We start from the raw sequence: 26577 nt of genomic DNA, 5'->3' as shown, positions 1-26577 counted from the left end.
TGGGTATTTGAAACCGATAAAGTTTCCAAATTTCACTGGGGCCCCTCCCAGATCCAAATTTCTTCATTATTTTATTTATTTGATTTGATTTGATTTATATACCACCCTTTCAAAAATGGCTCAGGGTGGTTTGCATCAAAATAAAAACAATTAAAATCAATTCATTAAAATAAAAACTAAATCAATTAAACAGTTAAAAACATTTAAACATTAAAATCATTTAAAACCAACATTGAAAATTTAAAACCATGAATCTAATTAAAAGCCTGGGTGAACAAATGTGTCTGCAGTGCCTTTTAAAAAGTTGCCAGAGATGGGGAGACTCTTATTTCAACAGGGAGCGTTTATTTAAATGTATCTGTCAATTCCCCATCTTGAGGAAAATTCAAATCAGGAAACTTCTCTATGGCAAAAACCTATAGTATAATAATATGCTTATTTGGACCAAAGGATTTTCACAACACAGTATTCCATCTTTAGAGATCAAACAAAGCTCTTATACAGATTGTATTTATTTCTTCTTCTGTGTGGGTGTGTGTATGAATGAGAGAAAGAGAATCATCATCATAAATTTAGTACAATAATATGTTTATTTGGACAAAAAAATGTTCACAATGAAGTATGCCAGCTTTTGGGACCACACAGAGTTCTTCTTCAGGCTGGTTGCATTTTTCTTTTTTTTTTAATGTTAAAATTATGTTAAATGTTATAATCATGTTTTATTTAGAAAGCCCTTAAGTTATTAGGCTTTGTAGTAAAGTAATTGTCGTAGGGTCTTTCTCAGAGGCTAACAAATTAAAAAACAAAACACACGAAGGAAAATAGGGAGGGGATTATACCCTTCCATAATTTCTCCTTAGTTCTACTGGGTTCATAGAAACATAGTCAGACCATTGGTCCATCTAGCTCAGTATTGTGTACACTGGCAAGCAGCAGCTTCTTCCAAGTAGGGTTACCATATGGAAAAGAGGACAGGTCTTCTATACCTTTAAGAGTTGCACAGAAGAAGGAATTTCAGCAGCTGCCACTTTTCTTTCCCCCTGCAGGACAAGCTGCACCTGCTGAAATTCCCTCTTCTGTGCATCTCTTAAAGCTACAGGAGACCCATCCTCTCTTCCACATAGGAAAAGGTCTTTCTCAGCCTTATTTGGCAATGCTAGAGACTGAACCTGAGCCCTTCTGCACGAAAAGCAAGCACCCTACCACTGAGAGATGGTCCTGCTTCCATCACATTTCTCAAACTGCTACCTCATTTGTCCCTTTCCACCAGCTCTTCTGCCACCTGGTTCCCATATCCTTTACAGTCTGATCTGGTGCAGGATTTTTACTTAGGAGTTATTTATTGCTGCTTTCATTGGACCACTATGGATGATACAGAATCTGACACACATAATTATGAAGAGGGTGTGCCAAGAGCCTGCAGGAAGTTGCTAATCTGACCGGTCCCTTTACACTCATGTCAGATAATGATTTATTATTTATTTATTCATTCGATTTCTATACTGCCCTTCCAAAAATGGCTCGGGGTGGGGGCGGGGTTTACACAGAGAAATAACAAATAAATAATAAATAAGTATCTGGAGCATATGTGCAAAATCCCTGTTCAGGCATGTGGTTCATGAGTGAGCTTAGGACTCAGTGGCCGCTGGACACTAAGGCAGGTGGAGCAGAACAGAAGGCAGAGTATTCCTTTAACATACTTCCCTTGCCACCGCCCAGCATCCCACCCCATACCCTCCATGCACCCCACCACCATCGCTCAGCTCGCTGATGTGCATGCACGGAGGCTACTTGAGGGGTTAGCATGGCATGTTTGTGCCATGCTGACCCCTCAAACAGCCACAACACATGTGCATCCGCTGAGCTGAGCAGCGGGGTGCGCAGCATGTTTTCAAGTTAACACATTGTGGCAATTTCAACGTAGAATGCAGGCAGTCCACTCCTAACCCATGTTTTCTCCAAAGTCTCACTGAATTCCCGAGCTTTACTTTCTTTACTTGTCGTATCCGTATCTGTCGTAGCGTATCTGTATCCATTTTGAAGTGTAGCCTAAAAAGTCCATTGGTCAAACTAATCTCAAGAACAAGGGGAAGTCTTCTTGGTGCAACGCAGGGAGAACACATAGGGCTGAAAAGGAGAGGCCTTCCACCTCTTAAAAAAGAAAATTGCAATATAACAATCTATCAACAATTTGTTCTGAGATGAAATATGTATAAGAGGAATTTGTTGGCAATGAATCAGGTCTGATTTCTTCCTTTACCTCCAAAAGGAGAGAAAGCAGATTAATAAGAAGCAATACATGTCAAATCAAGACTTAAAGGCAAGACCATCAACACATTTCTGCTTGTTATTCAGTTATGGAACGAAAATAAATATACAAAACAGGTTCCAAATGCTCTTAGTTGAATACAATTAAGAGATATTCCATTCCCAGTTATTTCCAGGTATTTTCTATCCAGACTGAGGTAAACGAAGGGTGGTCCTACATTCTCCTGGGGTTCTTTGCTCTTCTATAATCAACCTTACAGGTAAGGGAAAGCACAGAAAGACTCCAGGTACTTTGCAGAAGAACTAGAGCCCAGGTGGACTTTGTACCAGGATAGTTTATCTGTACAAGATAATATTTTAGCACTAGATCACGCTACCCACTTTTGGTTTCTTCCCCTACAATAGTCTGTAATGTTTCCAGGGAGCAAGAGAAACTGAAAACTTTTCTCACCGTTCACATTAGGTGGTTATTTTATACAGGAATGGTACATATTTACTATTGAAAAGGTACTTATATAGGAAAATTTCCATAATTTCTGCAAGTAGCAAGAAATTCTAACCTTTGGCTGATGCTCTTTTCACAAGTCAGAGCACTTTTAAGATCTTTTCTCTGGTAGATTTCATCTGATCAATAGTGAGGCATGAAAATAAACTATAACATCTTCAATAGCCTAGGACAGGGTTCTCAAACTTGGGTTTCTAGAAGTTGTTGGACTACAGTTCCCATCATTCCTCTCCACAATGGTCAAAGATGGGGCAGATGGGAGTGGTAGTCCAACAACATCTGAGGACCCAATTTTGAGAACATAGGAAGCTGCCTTATACCAAGTCAGACCGTTGGTCCATCTAGCTCAGTATTGTCTACACAGACTGGCAGCAGCTTCTCCAAGGTTACAGGCAGGAGTTACAGGTCTAGTCCTTTCTACAGGTTATCACCTGCATGGTTTCTCTCATGCACAGTAAAAGCTGGTGTATGAATGAAGTTTCCATCACTGTAGGGAGAATTATATGAGTTCTCCTCTGTATGGAGTTTCTTATGCTGAAGAAAACCAGACAGATCACTGAAAGTCTGCCCACATTCTGGGTGTTTGTGTGGTATCTCTCCCTTGTGCGTTTGTGTATGCTTGACAAGGGTCTTTTTCTGAGTGAAACTTTGACCACATTCTAAGCACTTATGCGACCGCTCTCCTATGTGGGTTTGCTGATGCTGTATAAGACGAGAACTTACTCCAAAGCTTTTCCCACAATCAGTGCATTTGTATGGTTTCTCTCTTGTGTGGGTTTGCTGATGTCTAGTGAGGCACGAGCTCAGGTTAAAACATTTCCCACAATCTGCGCATTTGTATGGTTTCTCTCCTGTGTGGGTTCTCTCATGTACCACCAGGCTTCCCTTCTGACTGAAAGTCTTCCCACAATCCAAGCATCTAAACGGTTTCTCTCCTGTGTGGGTTCTCTGATGCCTGATGAGATCATGCTGAATAATAAAGGATTTCCCACAGAGGGAACATTCATAGGGTTTCTCTCCCGAGTGTAATTGTATGTGTGACATGAAGTTTCCTATCCAGCGAAAACTTTTACCACAGTCCGAGCATTCATATGGTTTTTCTCGCGTGTGAAGCCGCTGGTGTTCAATCAGTTTGGAGTTCACACTGAAGGATCTCCCACAATCCAAGCATTTGCACGGTTTCTCTTGTCTATGGGTTTTCTCATGGGCAACCAGGTTTCCTTTCAGAGAAAAGCTCTTCCCACAAATTGGACATGAGTAGGGTTTCTCACCTGTGTGGCTTCTCACATGAGTCACCAAGTTACATTTCTTACTGAAGTGCTTCCCACATTCTGAGCATTTATACGGAGTCTCTCCCATGTGGGTTCGATAATGTCTAATAAAGTCAGAGTTCATACTGAAGGATCTCCCACAGTCCATACATTTGTAGGGTTTCTCCCCTGTATGGTTGCGGTGATGTCTGACAAGGTCAGCATTCTTACAGAAGGACTTCCCACATTCAGAACATTTATAGGGTTTATCTTCAGTATGGAGCCTCTCATGAATGACAAGGTTTCCTTTCTGAGAGAAACTTTTCCCACAGACTGAGCATGTAAATGGTTTCTCCCCTGTGTGCATCCTCAGATGTGCCACCAGGTGGCTTTTTGTGCCGCAGCTCTTTCCACAGTTCGAGCATTCATAGGTTTTGTCTCCTGTATGGGTTCTGTAATGTCGAAGGAAGTCAGAGTTCATACTGAAGGATTTCCCACACACGGAGCATTTGTAGGGTTTTTCCCCTGTATGGTTTCGGTGATGCCTGACAAGGTCAGCATTTTTACAGAAAGATTTCCCACAGTCTAGACATTTATACGGTTTCTCTTCTGCATGGATTCTCTCATGAACCACCAGGTGCCCCTTCTGAGAGAAACTTTTCCCACACACTGAGCAGCCATGTGGTTTCTTCCCTGTAACAATAGGAGCATCCGCCCTGAAGGAATTCCCAGAGTCTGAAAACTCATCCAATTTCTTTTCTGCATGGGTTCTAATATATGTAGCCATGTGCGAGCTCTCCTCATATTCAGCAAATGCCACTTCTCCTTCATCCTTCTCAGTCTCCTCCTTTATAGTTTCACCAAGGTTTTCCCCATGCAGAATGGAATCACCCATAGTCATCCCTGGAAGTTCATCTGGTTGCTTCCCAATGGCTTCTGCCTTCACATGAAGTTGGGATCTCTCTCTTTGCTTGGTCTCACTGTATCCCAACTCCTTCCCTTTGTTCAGAGATGCTCTGCTCACAAACCTTGTTATCTGCTTCATTCACAGACTCCTTATCTAATGGAGGGAAGAGGGATTCCACTGTGAGTCATACCTTAACACTCAAGGTAATATTATAACTTATTCCTTAATCTTTTGTGAGTACAGGGGCAAGCTTGCTGCAATTTGACTGCAGCATCGCAATAGTGCAATGCCAACTTGGAAGGCATGCTCCAGGCCCAGCACAAGTAACTAACATGGTGTTTTTCATTGTAAGGCCTGGGGGGCAGTGGTGCCCCTCAACAACCCTAAATGCAGTTCCATGGTGATTTGTTTATTGGGCCTGTGTGAAGCTTCAGCCAAAGCTGAATACTCTGCATAGTCCCCCTAGCAACATGCGGAGACTACTATCGCCACTGTGCCGTGCTAAGCTTTATTTGTATGTGTGTATGTATGTATTTAATTTTATATCCCACTCTTTGTTCAAGGAGCCCAGAGCGGTGTACTACATACTTAGGTTTCTCCTCACAACAACCCTGTGCAGTAGGTTAGGCTGAGAGAGAAGTGACCGGCCCTGAGTCACCCAGCAAGTCTCATGGCTGAATGGGGATTTGGACTCGGGTCTCCCCGGTCCTAGTCCAGCACTCTAGCCACTACACCACGCTGGCTTCACTGAGTCTTATCCTACGGTAAGTGCATCAATAAGAGGTCGGCCAGTATGCAAACAAAACAAAGAGTACTTCAATAAGAACTCTTTGTTTTGTTTTTTCCCTTTGCATTTTATTTTGGAAGGCTTCCCTTTTCTGTTTTATTTCATTGCTAATGAGAGTGTCAAATTATTTTATTTAATTAATGTATTTATTTCATTTGTATACCGCCCATCCTAGTGAGGCTCAGGGCAGATTACAGCAAAAATTCAACCGGTTAAAAAGTCAACACTGAGCGCAAAATAAAAAGTTAAAATATTAACATAAAACTCATTTTTAAACCATTTAAAACCAATCAAATATTATTAAAAGCCAGGCTAAAAAGATGGGTCTTTATGGCTCTCTTGAAGGCCTCCAAAAGAGATAAGCCTCTTATACCCATGAGGAGCACATTCCACAACCTAGGGGTAACTAGATAAGACGGAGGTACTTATTGTGCAGGATTGGAACTCGGGATATGTTTTTGATCTGCCCATTCTGGATGGGGTCACACTTCCCCAGAAGTAACAGGTATGCAGTCTGGGGGTGCTTCTGGACACAAACCTCTCCCTGGTGTCCCAGGCTGAGGCAGTGGCCAGAGGTGCCTTTTATCAGCTTCGGCTGATACACCAGCTGCATCCATTTCTTGAGATAAATGACCTCAAAACAGTAGTACATCTGCTGGTCACCTCCAGACTTGACTACTGTCTGCCTTTGTACATAGTGTGGAATGCAATGTGGGGCTGCCTTTGTACATAGTCTGGATACTGCAGTTAGTCCAGAATGAGGCAGCCAGTTTGGTCTCTGGGTCATCTTAGAGAGACCATATCACTCCTATCTTAAAAGATCTACACTGGCTGCCGATAAGTTTCCGGGCAAAGTACAAGGTTTTGGTTATAACCTATAAAGCCCTAAACAGCTTGGGCCCTGGGTATTTAAGAGAATGTCTTCTTTGCTATGAACCACACCGCCCATTGAGATCATCAGGAGGTTCATCTGCAGTTGCCACCGGCTCCTCTGGTGGCTACTCAGGGACGGGCCGTCTCCACTGCTGCCCATTGCTGCCCGGAGGCTTTGAGAGTCCTTTCCTGGAGCTAGCAGGACGAAAAGAACTGGGTGGGGTTACCATCCGGCTCCTCTTATAGCTTTCGAATTAGTATACGTCCTGCCCTGGAGCGAGCATGGGATGATAACCCAGGGAGTTGTCCTCACACAGCAGCCGAGAATAAGAGCCTCCACATCTCTTACAACTTTTAAAAAGGCAGCCAAGACACATTTGTTCACCCAGGCTTTTAATCAGATATTGTTTTAATTGTGTTTTAAGAGTTTTAAGTTTTTAAATTTTAATAGTTGAAATGTTTTAATCTTTTTATTGGTTGTTACTTGTTTTTATTGTTTTGTTGTAAGCTGCCCAGAGAACTTGCGTTTTGGGCGGTATAAAAATATGTTAAGTTTATTATTTGTTTTATTTTATTTAACATATTTTTATACCGCCCAAAACTTATGTCTCTGAGTGGTTTACAAAAAAAAAATAAAAATTAATCAAATAAATAAATGTTTGTACACCGCCCCAAACTTACATCTCGGGGAAGGACATTCTTTAAGAGAGCCTGGGATTAATTCATGACTATTAGCTGTTACAGTTAAGTGGAGCCTTCCTGTTCAGGGGCAGTATACCTCTGACTACCAAGTGTTGATGACAAATTACAGGGGAAGAGGGCTGTGCCTCAATACTTTGCTTCTCGAATCTAGACTTTCTTGAGGCATCTCAGTGGTGGTTATTCGGAAAGTTTAATTCCCTGCCCTATCTTAAGATGCTCAGGATTGAACCTTGTGCATGCAAGCAGATGCTCTGCCACTGAGCTGCAGCCCATCCCCAAGCACAGCTCACTCTTATTTTTTAAAAAAATGTTTTCATATTAAATACAAATAGTAATAATTAAAAATAATCTGAACTTCTTCAGCCAGAGACTTCTAAACGATAATGGCTGGCAGACCAAATTACTCATGAGTGGTCCTATGGAAATTAATGGGCCAAGTTAGTAATAACTCTTTTATCCCATTAATTTCATTGGGCCTGCTCATGAGTAATTTAGTCTGCCAGCCATTTTCTTTTAGTACTCTCAGGCTTAAGAAGGGCAGATCATTTATTTTTAATTATCACTAGTTTTAATTATTAATAATATATCTTTTTAGCATTTTCAGGATTAAAAGTTCTGAAGAACATCTGCTCTCAGTTTTGAGCTATTTATAAATTTAATCCAGAGCTGCACTATTTTGGCCCTGTTGTTGAACTATGACTCCCATCATCCTTGACTAGTGGCCACTGTGGCTGAAGCTGATGGAAGTTGTAGTTCAACAATAGCCTGAGGACCAAAGTTGGGCATCCCTGGTTTAGTCTCCTGTATGGTTTTTCTAAAGATTATAAATCAGGGCTGCACAACTTGCATCCTCCAGCTGTTCTCAGACTACAACTCCCAGAATCCCCAGCCAGAGGCCAATAGTCAGGGATGACAGGAGTTGTAGTCCAACAACAGCCCAAGGGCTGAAGTTGTGCTACCCTATTATAAAGGTGTGGTGGCTATAGACCACCTCCAGCCTAAGCAGCAAGATGCCTCTAAATACAGTTGCAGGGGAGTAACAGCAGGAGAGAGGGCATGCCCTCAGCTCTTGCCTGTGGGCTTCTCGGAGGCATCTGGTGGACCACTGTGCGAAATAGGATGCTGGACTAGATGGACATCCTTGGGCCGGACACAGCATGGCTGTTCTTATGTTCTTAGGTTTGCAGGCTAACAAATTTTTGAGGAACTTCTGCATTTCTTTATTTCTTTCTGGATTGCAGTTTGGTCAAAGGGCACAAGATTGCCCTCATGTTCAATGACAGTCTAAATGTTTCTTTTGATTCATCTGAGGAGTCTCACTGCTTTCACCAGCCTCACACTTCAAAGAAAGATTTCACTAGGTGAGGAGAGCTGATCTTGTGGTAGCAAGCATGACTTGTCCTCTTAGCTAAGCAGGGTCCTGCCTGCATATGAATGGGGGACTTGATGTGTGAGCACTGTAAGATATTCCCCTCAGGGGATGAAACCACTCTGGGAAGAGCAGAAGGTTCCAAGTTCCCTCCCTGGCTTCTCCAAGACAGGGCTGAGAGAGATTCCTGCCTGCAACCTTGGAGAAGCCGCTGCCAGTCTGTGAAGACAATACTGAGCTAGACAGACCAATGGTTTGACTCGGTATTTGGCAGCTTCCTATGTTCCTATGTAGGCTGTTGCTGCAAACATCACAAGTCATTTATCTGGTGGACCACTTCAGAGGTCTCCACTCTGATCTCATTCGTGTTGTTTTTGCTTGCTGGGAAAGAGATGGGTAGTGGCAGCAGCAAATCTCCATTAAAGGAAGAGAAGGAAAAAGAAACAGGAAAATGGCAAGGTGAACAGCACCAATGGTATAAAACATAGGATGGGGTCCCCGTGAAACAGTTCAAACAGGAAGGAAGCCTTTCCCCTACTAACTGAGCAAGGTAAAGTAAAGGTACAGTGTGCCGTCGAGTCAATTTCGACTCCTGGCAACCACAGAGCCCTGTGGTTGTCTTTGGTAGAATACAGGAAGGGTTTACCATTGCCTCCTTCCGTGCACTATGAGATGATGCTTTTCAGCATCTTCCTATATCGTTGCTGCCCAATATAATACCAGCGGGGATTCAAACCGGCAACGTTCTGCTTGTTAGTCAAACATTTCCCTGCCGTGCCACTTAAGGTGGCTTAACTGCACAAAGAGGTACCTTTTTAAAGTGGTGATTCTCCTTATTTAGCAGGGGGAGAGCAACTGGCCCTATCCATCCCCAGCACAGCATCCCACCGGTGGCTGTTGCTGGTGTCTATCATGTTTTTTTTTTAGATTGTGAGCCCTTTGGGGACAGGGAACCATTTTATTGTATATTTATATTATTATATACATACACCACTTTGAGAACTTAAGCTGAAAAGCGGTATATTAATATTTGTCTTCATCTTCCACTTTTAAACTAGGAGTAGAGAGAGAAGATAGAGAGCTCACATCAGGCATTACATTTGGGTTGTCCCATGAGAGGGGGCTCACATTAGCCCTATCCATAAATTCAACATTCATACGATCCATTAGTCAATTGGTCTGTCTAGCTCAGTATTGTCTACACAGGATGGCTGCAACTCTCTAAGGATTGAGGCAGGAGTCCTTCATAGGGACATAGGAAGCTGCCATATATACTGAGTCAGACCATAGGTCCATCTAGCTCAGTATTGTCTACATAGACTGGCAGCGGCTTCTCCAAGGTTGCAGGCAGGAATCTCTCTCAGCCCTGTCTTGGGAGATGCCAAGGAGGGAACTTGGAACCTAGACGCTCTTCCCAGAGCAGCTCCATCCCCTGAGGGGACTAACTTACAGTGGTCACACTTCTAGTTTCCCCTTCATATGCAACCAGGGCAGACCCTACCTGGAGATGGTGCCAGGGATTAAACCTGGGACCTTCTGCATGCAAAGCAGATGCTCCACCACTACACGATGGCCCCCTCTACACAGTGCAGAAGATCTGTACAGAGGTACCGTTATTCACGTTATGCTGAATACACGTACAGCTGCACACTTCCTATTTGTATACTCGGTCCACTTTTAAAATGAATGCATGTACATTCATTCACACAAAAACATGTAGGGACGGGGCTGCAGCTCCATGGTAAAGTATCTGCTTTGCATGCAAAAGGTCCCAAGTTCAATTCCTGGAGGCATCTCCCCCCTCACACAATCACTGTAGCTGAATTTTAAAAAGCCTTCCACTGCTCAGGTACATCTCACACGTGCAGCCTTCGTCAGGAATCAGAATATCAGTCAATAATAATAAATCCCCCACTTTGCTCCAAGCTCTGCAGTAGGACAAAATTTGCGCCTGGCTTAATTCATGCAGCGTTTTCCTTCTTGCCCTGCTTTGTGCACCTTGTCAAGATTCACGTCCTCAACAAAACTGTTCTGAATGTATAAAGGTGGGAAGGAGGAGGACAGAGAGAGAGAGTTTTTAAAAAGCTGCATCAAAGCAAGATCCCGGATGGCTCAGGCGGCCAGGTTTGCATCCAGATGTGCCTCCACTGCCCCACACCCTTCAATCCCTCCACCTCCCCGGGCACAATCCAATCGCACTTCAATGCTGAAGAGTAGTGGTGTGTGGCAAGCATTTGAAGGGGAAACCCTTCCCAGTTAATTTGCTCCAGAATGTGCACTTTCCCCCTTGCTGTGCCCTCTCCAGCCCTGCTTTCCCCCACGGTCCTCAGCCTCTCTACTTTGCCTGATTCCACTCCTGGAACTCACCCTTCCTGCAGCCATTCAGAAGTTGCCTTCCTTTCTTCTTGTACCATGAAGGCGGTCCAGGAAGAGACGCTTTCCCATCAGCCTTCTTCAAATCCCCAGGCCTCTCTAGGACCCAGCCTCTGTCCCTTTAACTCTTATAATGTGTCCAGTGCAACGTGCACAGGCTCAAACTGTCCCTGCTTACCAGGGACTGTCCCTGTACTTTCCGTTCCTGGTAAATCACTGTTCCGATTTTGATTTTGGAGGAAATGCCTTGTTCCGCCCCCGCTTCATGTGAGTTGTAACTTGCTAGAGTTGCATTTGTCAAGGAGAGAGCTGGTCTTGTGGTAGCAAGCATGACTTGTCCCCATAGCTAAGCAGGGTCCGCCCTGGTTGCATATGAATGGGAGACTAGAAGTGTGAGCACTGCAAGATATTCCCCTCAGGGGATGGAGCCGCTCTGGGAAGAGCAGAAGGTTCCACGTTCCCTCCCTGGCAGCATCTCCAAGATAGGGCTGAGAGAGATTCCTGTCTGCAACCTTGGAGAAGCCGCTGCCAGTCTGTGAAGACAATACTGAGCTAGATAGACCAATGGTCTGACTCAGTATATGGCAGTTTCCTATGTTCCTAAGATTCAGCTCCCTCCTGTCCGGAGCCTCTAGACAACTGCCTTAAACAAAAAAGAAGAAACGTATTGGGGCGGGCAAACTGCTCCCCACAACACAATAACTTTTTTTTTTAACGACAGCAAAGCTCCCGTATGATTATTTGTTTATTTTAGCCTCCTTTCTCCTAGTTATTCTTACATAATTTTAATTCTTAGTTGTTGTAGCCATCCCTGGAGCTGACTGGCTCCATCATGCCCCAGGAAGGATGCTTCACTCCCAGCACATCAGGGTCTGGGCCAGCTCCAAAAGCTTTAACTCGCTCCCTTATGCACTAGGAGGGACGTGTCCTTCCTAGTCAGCTGCAGTGAGGAGTCTAAACTCCCCACTTTTGCTGCTGAGTTGGAGTGAGAGCTGGTCTTCTGTAGCAAGCATGGATTGCCTGCCCTGGCTTGCATTTGAATGGGAGACTACATGTGACATAAATGTAAGATATTCCTCCCTGACATCTCGAAATAGGGCTAGAGAAAACCTTGGAGAAGCTGCTTCCAGTAGACAACAACACTGAGCTAGATGGACCAGTGGTCTGACTCAGAATAAGGCCACTTCCTAGGTCCCTATGTGAGTCCACACACCACACCAGCCAATGTCCCACAGCACACTGTTTGGGAAACCCCATTCTAGAAATTCAGTTTCCAAGTGGGTGGGTGGAGGTCTTGTTGTGTCCTCACCGGCATGGACAAATGGGTTCTGCCTGTTCCCAGAAGCCTCCCTGGTTGTAACTGCATCTCCAGGCTTGGAGATTGCACTTTTGCTATGCTTTGGGTGGCACCAGTGGCGGCCCGTGAACGTGCCTCTGGGCAGGAGGTCTTATTCTGAACCAACCTGGCATTGCAAAGGAGCAAGCCTAGGTTCTGTGGGAAGTTGGAACTGCTCCCTGAGGCCAGAGAGCTGACAGGGCAGCTGGAAGTGGAAACAGTTACTAAATTACTGGTTTCCCTTCCCCTGTAACGGCCAGCTGCTCTGCCAACGCCAATTCTTCTGTTCCCCACCACAACAGTAAGAGCTGCCCCAGAGCCACTGGACACACACCCGGCATCATTCTGCCCAAGAGAACCCAAACACATGACAACAAAAGGCCTGGCACAACCCAATAAAAGGACTAACAAAATTCAACCCAAATCTCCAACCCCACCTTAATATAACTCCCCCCACCCCCGGACCCATCCCACACCAAATCCCCAGCACTAAAGGCCACCTTTGGCAGCCACCTACAGGCAGTCCACCAACTCCACCATTGGCTTTGCCCCTGGCATGCCTTCTTCCAATATATGCTCTCAAGGGCTCCAGAAATCTCCTCTCTCATGAGAGATCGCTGGTCCTTAGGGACAGGTGGAACAAGTCAAGCACTCAGGTAGAAGGCACAGGTGGAATAGGACAGCAATCAGGCTGCCACAAGCTGGTTCTTCAGAAGGTCTGGGGCTGCGAAAACAAACCTCCTCAGCCGAGACAGGAATGCGCAGGCAGGGTGAGACGGCTGTTGTTCATCAGGGGAGGTCAGGGAGCTGACAGAATCTAACCCCCTTCCTCTCTTCACCCTCTCCGACCTCCCAGATCTGCAGGCAGAGCTCCTCAGGTGACCTTAGTGTGGATCATGGAGAAGGTGGCGTTCTTGGGTAACTCTCAGGCCTAAGCCATTTAGGGTTCTATAGGTAATCACCAGCACATTGTATTTCATCTGGAAACAAAGTGGCAACCAGAGCAATTATCTCACCGCATTATCCCAGAAGCCAACCTGACTGCTGAATTTTGCACTAGCTGAAGTCTCCAGACTACTTTCAAAGGCAGCCCTACATGGAGCACATTGCAGTAGTCAAGCCTGGAGATTAACAGTGTCCTTGCACAAGGGCGTTGTGCTGGCTATTTGCACATCTGGAGCTTGCATTCCAGACTAGTGTTGCAGTAGTGCAAACATGGTGTGTGCGCAACACGTGCACAACCTGTGCCACGCCTCATATGCTTTAAAGGGAACATTTGTGCAGGAACGCAGTTCCAGATATCCCCATGATTCAGTGCAGCTACGTGATCTTATTGCTCAAGCGCAGCTTTAGACTGCCAGCCACTGTGGAAAACAGACTGCTGGACTAGCTAGTCCAGTGATCTTCACTGCTTTTCAAGCAGGAGCCACTTGGTCAAAAAGCTTGCCATGTGAGCACCATTCTCCAATGTCCTGACCTCTGGACAGTACTGCGCGTTTTGCAATGCTGGGAGGCCCTTTAAGAGAGCCAGAGCCCTCTCTTAAGAGTTCTAGGAGGAAAGCACGGGGAAAGGCTACACTTCCCAGCACTCTCTGCACGCCTTCCTTCCAAGATGGTGCAGGGGCTCAAGAGGGCTCCGTTTCCCTTAAAGGAGCCTCCCCGGCACTGGGCAAAGTGCAGCACTGCACTGCATCTCCTCATGGTTCCAGAGTATTCAGCCTTGGCCAAAGCTTCTTGCAGGCCCAATAAACAATTAGTCAGGGAGCCGTACTTAGGGTTGGTGGGGGGTTGCCCCTGGGTCTTCCAGTGAAGAACACAGAGATGGGCCTTGGCCCAATGAGAACAGTTCTGATCTGAGCAGGACCAGTAAGAGCCCCATTCAGCCATGATGCTCACGGTGACTCTGGGACAGCCGTGTATCTCTCTGTTCTACCTACCTCACAGGGTGGTTGTGAGGATAAAAATAACCATGTGCTCTGTTCTGAGCTCCTTGGAGGAAGAGCTGGATATAAACATAAAAGTAAATAAATAAAACTGAAATTGCTGGAGAGAATGTGAACTCCATCAGTACAGTTCCTTGATTGCATCTGTACCCACCTTTCCTCCAAGGTGTTTGGGATAGTATATATTGGGGTGTCCAATCTGAGACTCTCTAGCTATTATTTGAGATACTGATTTCAGAATAGTAAGAGAACTGCAAGACAGTCTTAAAAACATAAGCCTTGCAGTCTCTCAAAAACATAAGCCTTGCAGTCTCTCAAAAACATAAGCCTTGCAGTCTCTCAAAAACGATGTTCCAGCGAATTATGAGAGTCTAAAATATTTGAGACAACCCAAGAAGCTATTGGAGGAAAATGAATGAGATCCTTATCAGGAGGTGGGAATAGCATATGACAGGGGTTCTGAAACCTGGGTACTCAGATGTTGTTAGACAACTCCCATCATGCATTGTGGTTCAGAACCCTGATGCATGGAAAAGTGACCATAAATATGGGGTGCAGTTATGGGTGCCAGAGGGGTGGGGGGAATTCAGCTCCAACTTCCCATCATCTGATTTTGCCGTGTCTTTTTTTTGCACCCCTTTCCTCTTGCATTCTAACCATATTTATGGCAGGAGTGCTTTGTCCTTAGAAACCGCTTGACAGTGTTTGGTTGGTTTAAATCAGGCCTGCACAACATAAGGCCCGGGGGCTAGATCCAGCCCACGGGGACTTTTCTGGACCACATACAGGAATATCCTGCAGCAACAGCAGGAGCCAAGAAGAGCTCTTGGGCAGTGATTCAATGCAATTGGCCGCTTGTGACCAGATGTCCTCTGCCCCTATTCCTGAGCCTATTGACACCATCCCTCTTTCCCCTTGCCTTTCCCCCGACTCCAACCCTCTGCCCCCTCACTTTGATTAACAATAATTCATTTTAATGTAATAATTATGTTGATGAGTTTGCAATACTATGCACATATTAACTCTAAACACTTCTTCCACCAAGACCTCTTTATTACGCAAAGATAAAATACCATCCACTAGATGTTACAGGTTAAAAACAAAACTGGTTTCAAAGTCAATACATCATCCTCAGTTGCTTACACAAAACAAATGTCTCAGCTGTTCTTAAATTCCTTTCTCACAAGGGAAGCAGTAACTCTTCCCTGAGTTAATTGTTCCTTGTTGCAGCTGTTATGCTGTCCTCCCCTTTTCTCTTGCCCGCCTACTGCTTATCTCCTAAGAAAGGATTCAAGGAGTAACAATTCTGAGGATCTTTCTCTGGATTGTCAACAACAATTTCCAGGGTACAGAAGGATCACTGTGACTAGAAAACAACACATTTTGTCACTACATATAAATAATAGTCACCATAAATAATGGCCAACATCCAACACTACACTTGTGCAACAAATTTGTGCACCTGCAAGGAAGATGGGCAGATGCACAAAATCCTGAAGTTGTGCACTGGCACAATGCTTCAGGCAATGTAAATTGATGGAGAAAGATTTCCCACCAACTGTTGTGAACTGCTATCCCAGCTATCCCTACAGGATTTACAACCCCCAGAGAAAGAGAGTAAACAGAAAGCAGCAACAAAACTGGATGAAGGAAAATAAAAGGCTCACAAAGAAAACAGTAAATGAATTAAGTCCCCTGAACTGAAACTAGGTACCCACCTCTAATAATAACTGAGTAATAAGTGGAAGAAAAGACAAAACAAGGAATGAAACAAGCGAAGAACACAGAACAAGGAATTAAGGGAACAATGCAGGGAAGTAAGACAAGACAAACTGGAACACAGAAAAGATATAATTCCAAGAGCACAGTATCTGCTGCCAGCAAAGTTTCAACCAGCAACTCAGCCATGAGAGACTGTTGAATATATATGGCTCAACAGAACCAGGAACCAATCAGGCTTCCCTGAGTCAGCAGTTTGGCTTTCTTCCCTGTTATCTGCTGCACCTGTGTGAGTCTCTCTGAGCCTGCCTCTTGATACTTTGTCTCACTATAGGTGGAATCCCAGGCTCCTCCACATCAGAATTCAAGTCTGGCAGCTGTTGATAATCCTCAGGTCCCGAGTCTGGTTTCTCTGCCAAATCTTGCTGCTGTGGCTCACTAGCAGGCGAGTCTTCCTGCTCTGAGTCTTCCGATTCCGAAGTCTGAGCCATGACACCAGCAGGCACACCAGAGGTTGCACGCCCTGTTGTACAAGTGCAAGGATGTTTGCACTAGTACAACACTAGTCTAGAACACAAGCTCCCAACATAATAGAACTAGTGCAACATCCTTGCACTTGCTCAGCACTTTCACACATGCACTTTGATAATCTGGATATCAGCCAATAACCACAAAAAAATGTAATCCATTGTGTCTCCCTGGCATTTTATATGCTGGTTTGGTTGCACCAATGTAGTTGAGAAATAGGAGCTCCTTCCTTCTCCAAAAGCAAATCCTACAAAAACTAGATTTACTGCTCCCTTCATTTCAGCTGACTTTTTCTTTTTCAGCTGACTTTTTCTCAGTGACCACAATCTCCCATATTTTTTCAAACCAGCCTTTAACAGACAGCAAGCAGGCGCTCATCCATCTTGAAACTCCCAGCTGCTGTTTCGGCACTCTTCCATCTTGAAGCCGGATGCAACTTCAGTGATGTTTTTCATGGTGTTTAAAATCCCACTTCTCATGTTGCTGCCCACAGGTACCCCAGTTTCCATGACTGTAGAGCTGAAGTTGGGTTAAGACAGAGATTCCCAACTTTGGGCCTCCAGATATTGTTGGACTCCCATCAACCACAGCCACAGTGGCCTGTGGATGAAGTTATAGTCCAACATCATCTGGGGACCCAAGCAGTGTTCCCTGTAACAGGGATTCCCAGATGTTATTGACTGCAACTCCCAGCATCCTCAGGTGCAGTGGCCTTTGTCTGGGGATTATGGGAGTTGTAGTCCACAACATCTGGGGATCCCTGCTTCAGGGAACAGTGGGCCCAAGGTTGGTAACCCATAGGCTGCGTGCTACTGCATTTTTATACACACACACATTATATATATATCGCCTCACTCACTTTCTCATGAGGAATTGCCATTGTTGGGCTACTTCCCGAAGCCCTGAAGCTTTGCACACGTGTAGCCCAAGGCATCCCGATTACTTGAAATGTCTGAAAATTGAACTCCTGTACAAAATGAAGTGCTTAATCAATACTTAACTAAGAGCTGAAATTTGGCACCCAAGTAGCCCAAGACTACCAGAACAATATGGAAAATGGGACATTTTGAATCCTAAAAGTTCAGTTCAGGATATTACCTCAAAATACACATCAGCAGTCTAGCAAAAGGAAAGCAGAACCACAGAAGGGATGGACTGCCCAAGTCTGTCTGCACCTTCAAGTGCTTTAATGATCCTTGGGAGAGGGGGATTCCAGAGAACGGGGACCTGCCCTTGCAGAATGCTAGCATGGTATGAAGAGCATAACATTGTGCTCCTACAAGCTCAGTTTTTGTCCAGTGACCCTACGCAAAGACCCTCTTCCCACAACTGACCACTAGGGCAAGCAGGAACTTGTGTTTATTTTAACGTGGGGCTTGGCTCCAGTGAGCCCACAGAAGGGTTAGTCACTAAGCAGTGCTTTAAAATGCGCAGCATTATTAGACATGCAATAGAGTTGGTAAGAATTTAAGAAAGCCCTGCAGGATCAGGCCAAGGCCCATCCAGGGCAGCATCTTGCTTCACACAGTGGCTGACCAAGTCCATCAGGGAAGCCTGCAAGCGGGTTAAAAGAGGGCAACCACCTCCTCCCTTTGGTGTTGCCTAGCACCTGGTGTTCAGTGTACTCTCCACTGGTTCAGGTGAAGATTTGTTTACTCTCTGTTGAGCCAGGAGTCAAACCAAATCTGAACTCAAAACTAAAGTGGACCTTTGCTTTTCTCTGAACTAGAACAGAATAAGAAACCATTCTGTGAAAATCTCAGTTGAAAGTTAACTATAACTAACAGTGACTCCCTGCTATTGGTGTCACAAAGGCCCTCAACTAGTCTGCACTGAGAGAGCCATTACTGCTGCTCCTAGGTGGCTAGCTCTTTTAAGCAATTCTCACCCAAGTAACAGGTTCCTCAAGTGCATCCTGTTATTCTCCTCTCAACTTCCTGTGCGCTTTTGTGAAACAGTTCTGTAGGAGAAAACAGAGACGCTTGCAAACATCTGGATCATTATTATACAAATTCCAGCATGCAGAAAGCTTTTTCTTTCTTTTTTTGTATTAAGTATTTGCAAGAAGCCGCCTAGGGTTTTCTTCTGTGGGCATTCTCTCATTCTGATTAAAATCAGGAGGATCACAGAAACGTTCCCCAAATTCAGCGCATTTCTGCAGTTTGTCTCCCACGTGGGCTCTCATGTGTTTGAAAAGGTTTGTTTTGCGAGTGAAGCATTGCCCACAGTCTGGACATCTATGTGGTTTCTCCCCTGTGTGGATCTGCTGATGCCGATTAAGTTTGCAGCGGATACCAAAACGTTTCCCACATTCAGAGCATGTAAATGGTTTCTCCCCGGTGTGCATTTGTTGATGCCTGATGACAAGATAGCTAAGGCTAAAACATTTCCCACAGTCAGTACACTTATAAGGTTTTTCTCCTGTGTGAATTCGCATGTGGACGACAAGGTCTCCCTTTTGGCTGAAGCTTTTCCCACAATCCAAGCACTTGAATGGCTTCTCCCCTGTATGCATTCTCCGATGTTTGGTCAGTTCAGAGTTCGTATTGAAGGCTTTCTTGCAATCAGAGCATTTATACAGCTTTTCTCCAGTGTGATTTCTCATATGTATTATGAGGTTTTGCTTGTAATTGTAGCTTCTTCCACAGCGCAGGCATTCATATGGTTTGGCCTGTGTGCTCAATTCCTCCCCATTATGGATTATTACATGTTTGAGGAGGCCATCTTTCCGACTGAAACTTTTATTACAATCTGAACATTCGTATGGTTTTTCTCCTGTGTGGGTTCTCTGATGTCTAAGGAGATCGGAGTTCATAATGAAGGATTTCCCACAATCCACGCATTCATATGGTTTATCTTCTGTGTGGGTTCTCTGATGTCTAAGGAGATCAGAGCTTGTAAGGAAGGATTTCCCACAATCCGTGCAATCATATGGTTTCTTCTCTGAGTGTAACTGCAGATGGGCAAGGAGGCTTCCCTTCTGGATGAAGCTTTTCCCACAGTCTGAGCATTCGTACGGCATCTCTCCTGCATGAAGTCTTTGATGTGCAATAAGTTTATAGTTAGCTTGGAAGGATTTCCCACATTCCAGGCATTTATATGGTTTTTCTGCTGTATGGATTCTCTCGTGAAGAGCGAGGTTCCCTTTCCGTGTGAACGTTTGCCCACAATCTGCGCATTCATATGGCCTCTCACCCGTGTGGATTCTCATGTGTGCAACTAGATGAGCTTCCTGCCTGAACCTTTTCCCACAGTCCACACATTCATAGGGTTTGTGTCTGGTGTGTGTTCTATAATGCTTAAAGACTTCAGAGTTGGTAGTGAAAGATTTCCCACACTCTGAGCATCTGTATGGCTTCTCTCCTGTATGGATCCTCACATGCGCTACCAGGTTACACTTCTTATTGAAACTTTTACCACACTCTGAGCATCTATACTGTTTCTCTCCTGTATGGGTTCTGAAATGTATCATAAAGTCAGAGTTCATACTGAAGGATTTCCCACACACTGAGCATGTATATGGCTTTTCCCCTGTATGGTTTCGGTGATGTCTAATAAGGTCAGCATTCTTACAGAAGGATTTTCCACATTCCAAGCATTTATATGGTTTATCTTCTGCATGGATTCTCTCATGCATAGCCAGGTTTCCTTTCTGGGAGAAGCTTTTCCCACAAACAATGCATTTATATGGCTTTTCCCCTGTGTGGATCCTATAATGTCTTATAAGATTAGCATTCCTACAGAAGGATTTTCCACAGTCTGAACACTTATATGCTTTATCTTCTGAGAGAGTTCTAATCATTGTGTGTGAACTTGTCTCACATTCAGATAATCTTCCTCCATCCTTCTCTTTCTCCTTCTTGACCGAGATTTCATCTAAGTCTTTGTAGCTTTTCTGCTGGCACTCAGAGGCTTCTCTTTTCATAGGATGGTGCGAAATCCTCTCTTTGTCTGGTCTCACTGATGCCCGAAGTTCCTCCCTTTGCTCAGAGATTTTCTGCTGATGACTCTTGTCGTTATTCACAGATTCCTCATCTGATGGAGGGAAGGAGGATTCCAAAGTGAATCATACCTCAATCTGCAGGTGACTATAGCTCTATTCAGACAAGTGACTGTAGCCCTATTCACAACGGTTTGAATCTAGGTTTAATGTGGGTAACTGACATTAGTGTAATTATGTGAGCCCACACCAAGGCGAGAATCTTAGATTCATCCCAAATCATGAACCACACAATCATGGGTTCATACAATCATGCTAATGTTGGTAACTCACATTAAACCCACATTCAAACTACTGCATGAACCAGATCATTATTGTGTATAAGTGTACAGATGTTATTACACTCATACACCTTTTAAATGAGAATGACTGTATCTTCATTAATTTTAAAAGTGAGCCTGGGTATAGGCCTTTCAAATGCATGGCACAGATAGGAAGTGTGAAAATAGGTACAGGGGAATCATATATATTGGATTCACAAATAACAATAGCCCAACAAGAATCCAAAGATAACTAATAAAGAAATAATCAAAGTTACAAATAGATTGAAATTATAAAGAAATTACACAAAAATCTAACACTATATTTACATCTCAACTTTATACAAAATGTTTAAACAATCAATCACAAAACAAATCTAAAAACATTATCAAAATTATGAATGTATATACAGCTTAGAAAAGAAAGATAGGAAGTATATTGCTGTACCCAAGTTCAACACAACATGTGAATAACTGTACCTGTGTACAGATTGTACCTGTGCATGCCATACAGTCATTGTACAAGTGTTAAACATAACAAGGCGGTTCTCACAATTGCCAGGGGTGGACCGGAAAGTTGCTGCCAGTCAGAGCAAACAATGCTAAGCTAGGTGGACCAATGGTCTGACTCAATCGAAGGCAGCTTCTTATGAATTTCCTATGAACTAGTGGGCCCGGGCACAGAGCATCTGTGCCTCTAGTGCGGCCGGGCCCACCGCTGCCTGCGCTGCGGCCAGGCCCGCCGCCTTACCTCCACGGCCAGGCCCGAGAGTGCCGCCTCCCGGCCCAAGAGTGCCGCCGCGGCGGCCGGGCCCGAGGGTGCCGCCGCCGGGCTGGAAAGTGCTGCCGCCGCCAGGCCCGCCGCCGCGGCCAGGCCCAAGAGTGCCGCCGCCGCCGGGCCCGGCCAGGCCCGCCGCCTCGCCTCTGCGGCCGGGCCCTGCCAGGCCCGCCGCCTCGACTCCGCGGCCGGGCCCGCCTGGCTCCCCGGCCATGGCCGCCGCCATTCTCCTGGGTGCGCCAGGACCAATCAGGCGCCCCCGCAGCCCAGCCAATCAGCTGGGCTGCCAGGACGCATTTCTCCTGGGCACACCCAGGAGAAATATATATATATAGATTGTGTGCTTCCAATAGAGATCTGGCTGACATCTATTGCAACATAATTCCGGAATGGATGGACATTAATCTGATTTACCAGGAGGTTTTACAGACAGGGCTGTTTCCCCAAATCTCCTCTGGAAGAGAGTGTGCGCTGCGTTCACACACCAGCCAAATTCACCCTAAAGTCCATTCAAGATCCTTGGAAGCACCCCACATACAAATCGGGCTTTGTCTTCTGAATTCTAGCTTATCTCGATGTATTTCTCGGTTTTTAAAATGCTGGTTTTAAGTGAGTTTTTCTGAAAACAGCCGGAGCAAATAGAGAGAGGCAGTGACATAGAATCATTAACACAATAAGAGGCATACCATCTTTAGGAATGCAGATATAGGCTTTAGAACTCTCTCCCCCCACCCCCCATTGGCTAGAAGGAAAACACGGAGGCATGCAATGCGAACCTGCACCAAAATATTATTATTTATTATTATTATTTTACATTTATATCCCGCTCTTCCTCCAAGGAGCCCAGAGCGGTGTACTACATACTTGAGTTTCTCTTTCACAACAACCCTGTGAAGTAGGTTAGGCTGAGAGAGAAGTGACTGGCCCAGAGTCACCCAGCTAGTTTCATGGCTAATGGGGATTTGAACTCGGGTCTCCCCGGTCCTAGTCCAGCACTCTAACCACTATACCACGCTGACAAAATAAAACCTGAGAGCAGAGGGGAGGGGCTGCTCAATGTCGTGTGTGTGTGTGTGTGTGTGTGTGTGTGTGTGTGTGTGTGTGTAATTTGAAGTGGCTTGGCTCAACATTTACCCCACAGCATGAAGCCATGTGCGAATAACCCCCAGGGCAGCTTTTGGGGGAGTGGGGTGAAAGCAAGGGCAATAAGAAAGACCTAAACCACTGTGTGATGGTTTATAATCAATCACACAACTTTCACACTAGTCTCCACACCCATAACAACGATCAGGCAAGGGGAGACATTTGTCTAGGGGCCCCACTGCCTGGAGGGGCCCCCCAGAGGCACCTCACGTGACTCCCCATTGCCCCCTGCCCAGCCCCAAGGCCCCTCAGCCACTTTGTTCGCCGTCTCTCCTGTTCGCCGTCTCTCCTGCTTGTTCTCCTGGCCGGCAATGGAAGCAGCAGACAAGCTGCAAAGAGCTCCTTTTCTCCTGCTTCTCAGCTGATCGGCGGGTGGGCGGGGCTTCCACGGAGGCCTCCAGGAAGGAGGAGGCAGCCAGAGTGGCCACCACCATTCTCTGCAGCAGAAGACCCCTTGCTGCCCTGCCCAACCCAGCCCAGCATTTGCCAGGTAGAGTGTGAACTTTTTGTGGTTACCTTTCCCGCCGCCCCCCTGGATATATAGGGATCTGCTTGCCATAGGGCTTTGATATGGGGGGTGGAACTGAGAAGTCTCTGAATATTTATTTTAAAACAGCTTGGAAAATTTGCTGGCTTAAAAAAAAACTATCTAAAAAGTCCTATAAGTGGCTTGTTTCATGGCAGAAAATTACAAAAACTATTGGAACAAACAGTATTATATTTCATTCATTCATTCATTCATTTATAAATACACTTATGTTCAAGTTGTTTTGCAACCCAGAAGGTCTGAGTGAGAACTGTGAAGCATGTGTGGTGCTTTTATTTTATTTTTCTTGTGTGTGAACTGCTCCCCAATAACTCGCAGGGACTTCAGGGTAAATCTGGCCATGTGAATGCAGCACCTCCATTCCAGAGGAGAGGTGTGTTAAAGGGCTTTAAAAGCCTCCTGTGAAAAACCTCCTGGAATCAAACTTGACTGAATTTGTTCAGAATTCTGAGAAAACAAACATAGGCTCACACTGCATGGTTGAAAGTCTCATTTGCTAATCTGCAGCGAGGGGGCCATTTTAATAATTTGTCTTTCTAGTGTGTTCTAGACATTAAAAGTAGCACAGATGAATAGTACTCAATGTATATCACTATCTATTGTGACGTGTGCGTGTGTGTATTCAGTGAAATGTATTTCCAGGCAGCATACTTATTTTGAAATATCAGACTTAAATCCTTGGGGACCTGGGGTGTGTGGAGGCCCTGGACTTTGAGGGGGGGTGTATTTTAAAATCTCATCTCTGGGCCCACTCCAACCTTGCTACGCCCCTGCTAGTCTCATTCATCATTTCATGCCTATATTCTCTCTCAGTGTCGACAGTCTATCAGGGATTCAGCCTAGTTAGCAGAACTTCTCCTCAAACATTTTTTTGTAAGGCTTCTAAAACACTGAAGACAGTCTTAGAATTGTTTGTGAGGTTTCTGCATTTTCTCTCACCTGGGTGGACTGCAGTTTGGTCAAAGGGCACGAGACTGCCCTCATATTCAGTGCGAGTTCTCCGTGACTGTTCTTGTTGACACATCGTGGATGTCTGCCTGCTCTCATCAGCCTCAGACATGAAGGAAACATTCCTCTGGGGAGTTTCTGGGAACATCACAAGTTGAATGTCTGGCTGACTGCTCCTCTTCTCAAGGTTCTCCACTCTGATTTCACTCATATAATTCTTGCATGCTGGGGATGAGATGGAATATATTAACTTTTACATTTGTATCCCACTCTTTCTCCAAGGAGCCTGGAACAATGCACATGGTTATGTTTATTTTCACAACAACCTTGTGAGGTGGGTTAGGTTGAGAGAGAAGTGACTGGCCCAGAGTCACCCAGAGATTTTCATGGCTGAATGGGAATTTATCAGCAAAGGAAGGGGAGGGAAATAACTAATACCCTTCCCTGCCTCTTTAATTGGCTCTCCTCCAAGAGCACTTCCCCCAGCTTTGGCAAATGTCAAGGCTTTTGACGGGCATTGCAAGCTTGAAATGAGCTCTAGAAAAAACAGTGAAAATTGGTCCCCGTCGCCCCTCAAAGCATTCTTCTTTGGGGAGGTGGGAGGAGAAGAGTGAAAAGCAGGCTCTCACCCTGCCAGTAGGCCCCGCTCCCTCAGGGGCCCAGGGACATCTGCCCCACCCTTCCACCACCCATATGGAGAGGAGAGCTGGTCTTGTGGTAGCAAGCATGATGTCCCCCTAGTTAAGCAAGGCCTGCCCTATTTGCATTTGGATGGGAGACCACATGTGAGATCTGTAAGATATTCCCCTTAGGTGATGAAGCCTCTCTGGGAAGAGCAGAAGGTTCCAAGTTCTCTCCCTGGCTTCTTCAAGATAGGGCTGAGAGAGATTCCTGTCTACAACCTTGGAGAAGCCGCTGCCAGTCCATGTAGACAATACTGAGCTAGATGGACCAATGATCTGACTCAGTATACAATTAACCTAAATAATTTCAAATGGACAGTTTTCTCAATGGAGGGAAGTAAGAAGTGGGTCCCCCAATGATCTAAAGACCAGTGCCCTTTAACTTGTTCATAAATGATCTAGAAGTTGGGGTAAGTAGCAAAGTCATCAAATTTGCAGATTACACTTAAACTATTTAGGATAGTGAAATCCACAACAAAAGGATCTCTCCAAACTGGGGGAGTGGGCAACAAAACAGCAAATGCAGTTCAGTGTTGGCAAGTGCAAAGTGATACAAATTGGGGCAAGAAACCCCAGCTTCACATATACACTGATGGGATCTGAGCTGTCAGTGACTGACCAGGAGAGAGATCTTGGGATCATGGTGGACAGCTTGTTGAATGTGTCAACTCAGTGAACAGCAGCAGTGAAAACGGCAAATTCCATGCTAGGGATCATTAGGAAGGAGACTGAAAATAAAAATGCTAATGTTATAATGCCCTTATGCAAATCTATGATGCGGCTGCATTTGGGGTACTGCATTCAGTCCTGGTCACCATTATCTTAAGAAGGACATTGTAGAACTCTGGAAAAGGTGCAGAAGAGGGCAACCAAGATGATCAGGGGCCTGAAGCACCTTCCTTAAGAGGCAAGGCTACAGCATCTGGGGCTCTTTCATTTAGAAAAGAGGCGACTACAGAGAGACATGATTGAAGTGTATAAAATTATGCATGGCATAAAGAGAATGGGCACAGAAAACATTTTCTCTCTCTCACTCACAACACTAGAACCAGGGGTCATCCCATGAAACTGGTGGCCACGAAATTTAGGACCAACGAAAGGAAGTACTTTTTCACACAGCACATAATTAATCTATGGAATTCTCCGCCACAGGATATGGTGAGGGCCACTAGCTTGGATGGCTTTAGAAAAGGCTTAGATAAACTCATGGACAACAAGTCTATCAATGGCTACTAGTCTGGTGGCTATAGGCCTCCTCCAGCCTCAGAAGCAGATGCCTCTAAATACCAGTTGAAGGGGAGCAACAGCAAGAGACAAGGCATGCCAGCCTCACCGCTTGCCTGTGGGCTCCCCAGAGGCATCTGGTGGGCCACTGTGTGAAACAGGATGCTGGAATAGAGAGGCCTTGGGCCTGATCCAGCAGGGCTGTTCTTATGTAAATGTGGGGGAAATTGCACACCCTTATCTTCGTTCTTTGCCCAGTTGGCTTTTGGTGGTCAGAGATTGGCAGAAAAGGTGGCTTGGTTATTGCTGCTGACATATTGTCACCCACCTTGAGGTTTTGGGAAGGAGCAGACAAATAAGTGAAAGAAGGCAGATACATTTCACTTTAGTTTATTGCTTCTTTCACCCTCTTTGGTGGGTGCTGCTTGCCCCAG

At 45.1% G+C, this 26577-nt stretch overlaps 2 protein-coding genes and 1 long non-coding RNA gene across 5 annotated transcripts in view; 1 reads left to right on the top strand and 2 right to left on the bottom strand.

Moving 5' to 3' along the window:
* Positions 1-571: 571 nt before the first annotated feature.
* On the bottom strand, positions 572-11144 carry LOC128342212 (zinc finger protein 271-like). Its single transcript, XM_053289295.1, has 2 exons — positions 11029-11144; positions 572-5083 (listed from the first exon to the last, which is right to left on the bottom strand). The coding sequence occupies exon 2, from the start codon at positions 5066-5068 to the stop codon at positions 3191-3193; it is 1878 nt and encodes a 625-aa protein (XP_053145270.1). The 5' UTR covers positions 5069-5083; positions 11029-11144; the 3' UTR covers positions 572-3190.
* A 3515-nt stretch (positions 11145-14659) lies between these two features.
* Positions 14660-26577, bottom strand: part of LOC128342209 (zinc finger protein 271-like) — a 17018-nt gene continuing 5100 nt past the window's right edge. For all 3 annotated transcript variants that reach the window (XM_053289270.1, XM_053289271.1, XM_053289272.1), the window contains 2 exons: positions 24228-24461; positions 14660-20595 (listed from right to left, as the gene is read on the bottom strand). In XM_053289270.1, the coding sequence (XP_053145245.1) occupies positions 18611-20595; positions 24228-24461 (2219 nt within the window). In that variant the 3' untranslated portion in view covers positions 14660-18610. The remainder of the gene's footprint in view (positions 20596-24227; positions 24462-26577) is intronic.
* Positions 23162-26577, top strand: part of LOC128342221 (uncharacterized) — a 21471-nt gene continuing 18055 nt past the window's right edge. The window contains exon 1 of the long non-coding RNA XR_008314838.1: positions 23162-23231. This is a non-coding gene — a long non-coding RNA (uncharacterized LOC128342221). The remainder of the gene's footprint in view (positions 23232-26577) is intronic.

This window comes from Hemicordylus capensis, chromosome 2, assembly GCF_027244095.1.
Source record: "Hemicordylus capensis ecotype Gifberg chromosome 2, rHemCap1.1.pri, whole genome shotgun sequence".
NCBI classification, from domain to species: Eukaryota; Metazoa; Chordata; class Lepidosauria; order Squamata; family Cordylidae; genus Hemicordylus; species Hemicordylus capensis.
The sequence above is the reverse complement of the archived record's forward strand: the minus strand, read 5'-3'. Positions and strand labels throughout refer to the sequence as shown.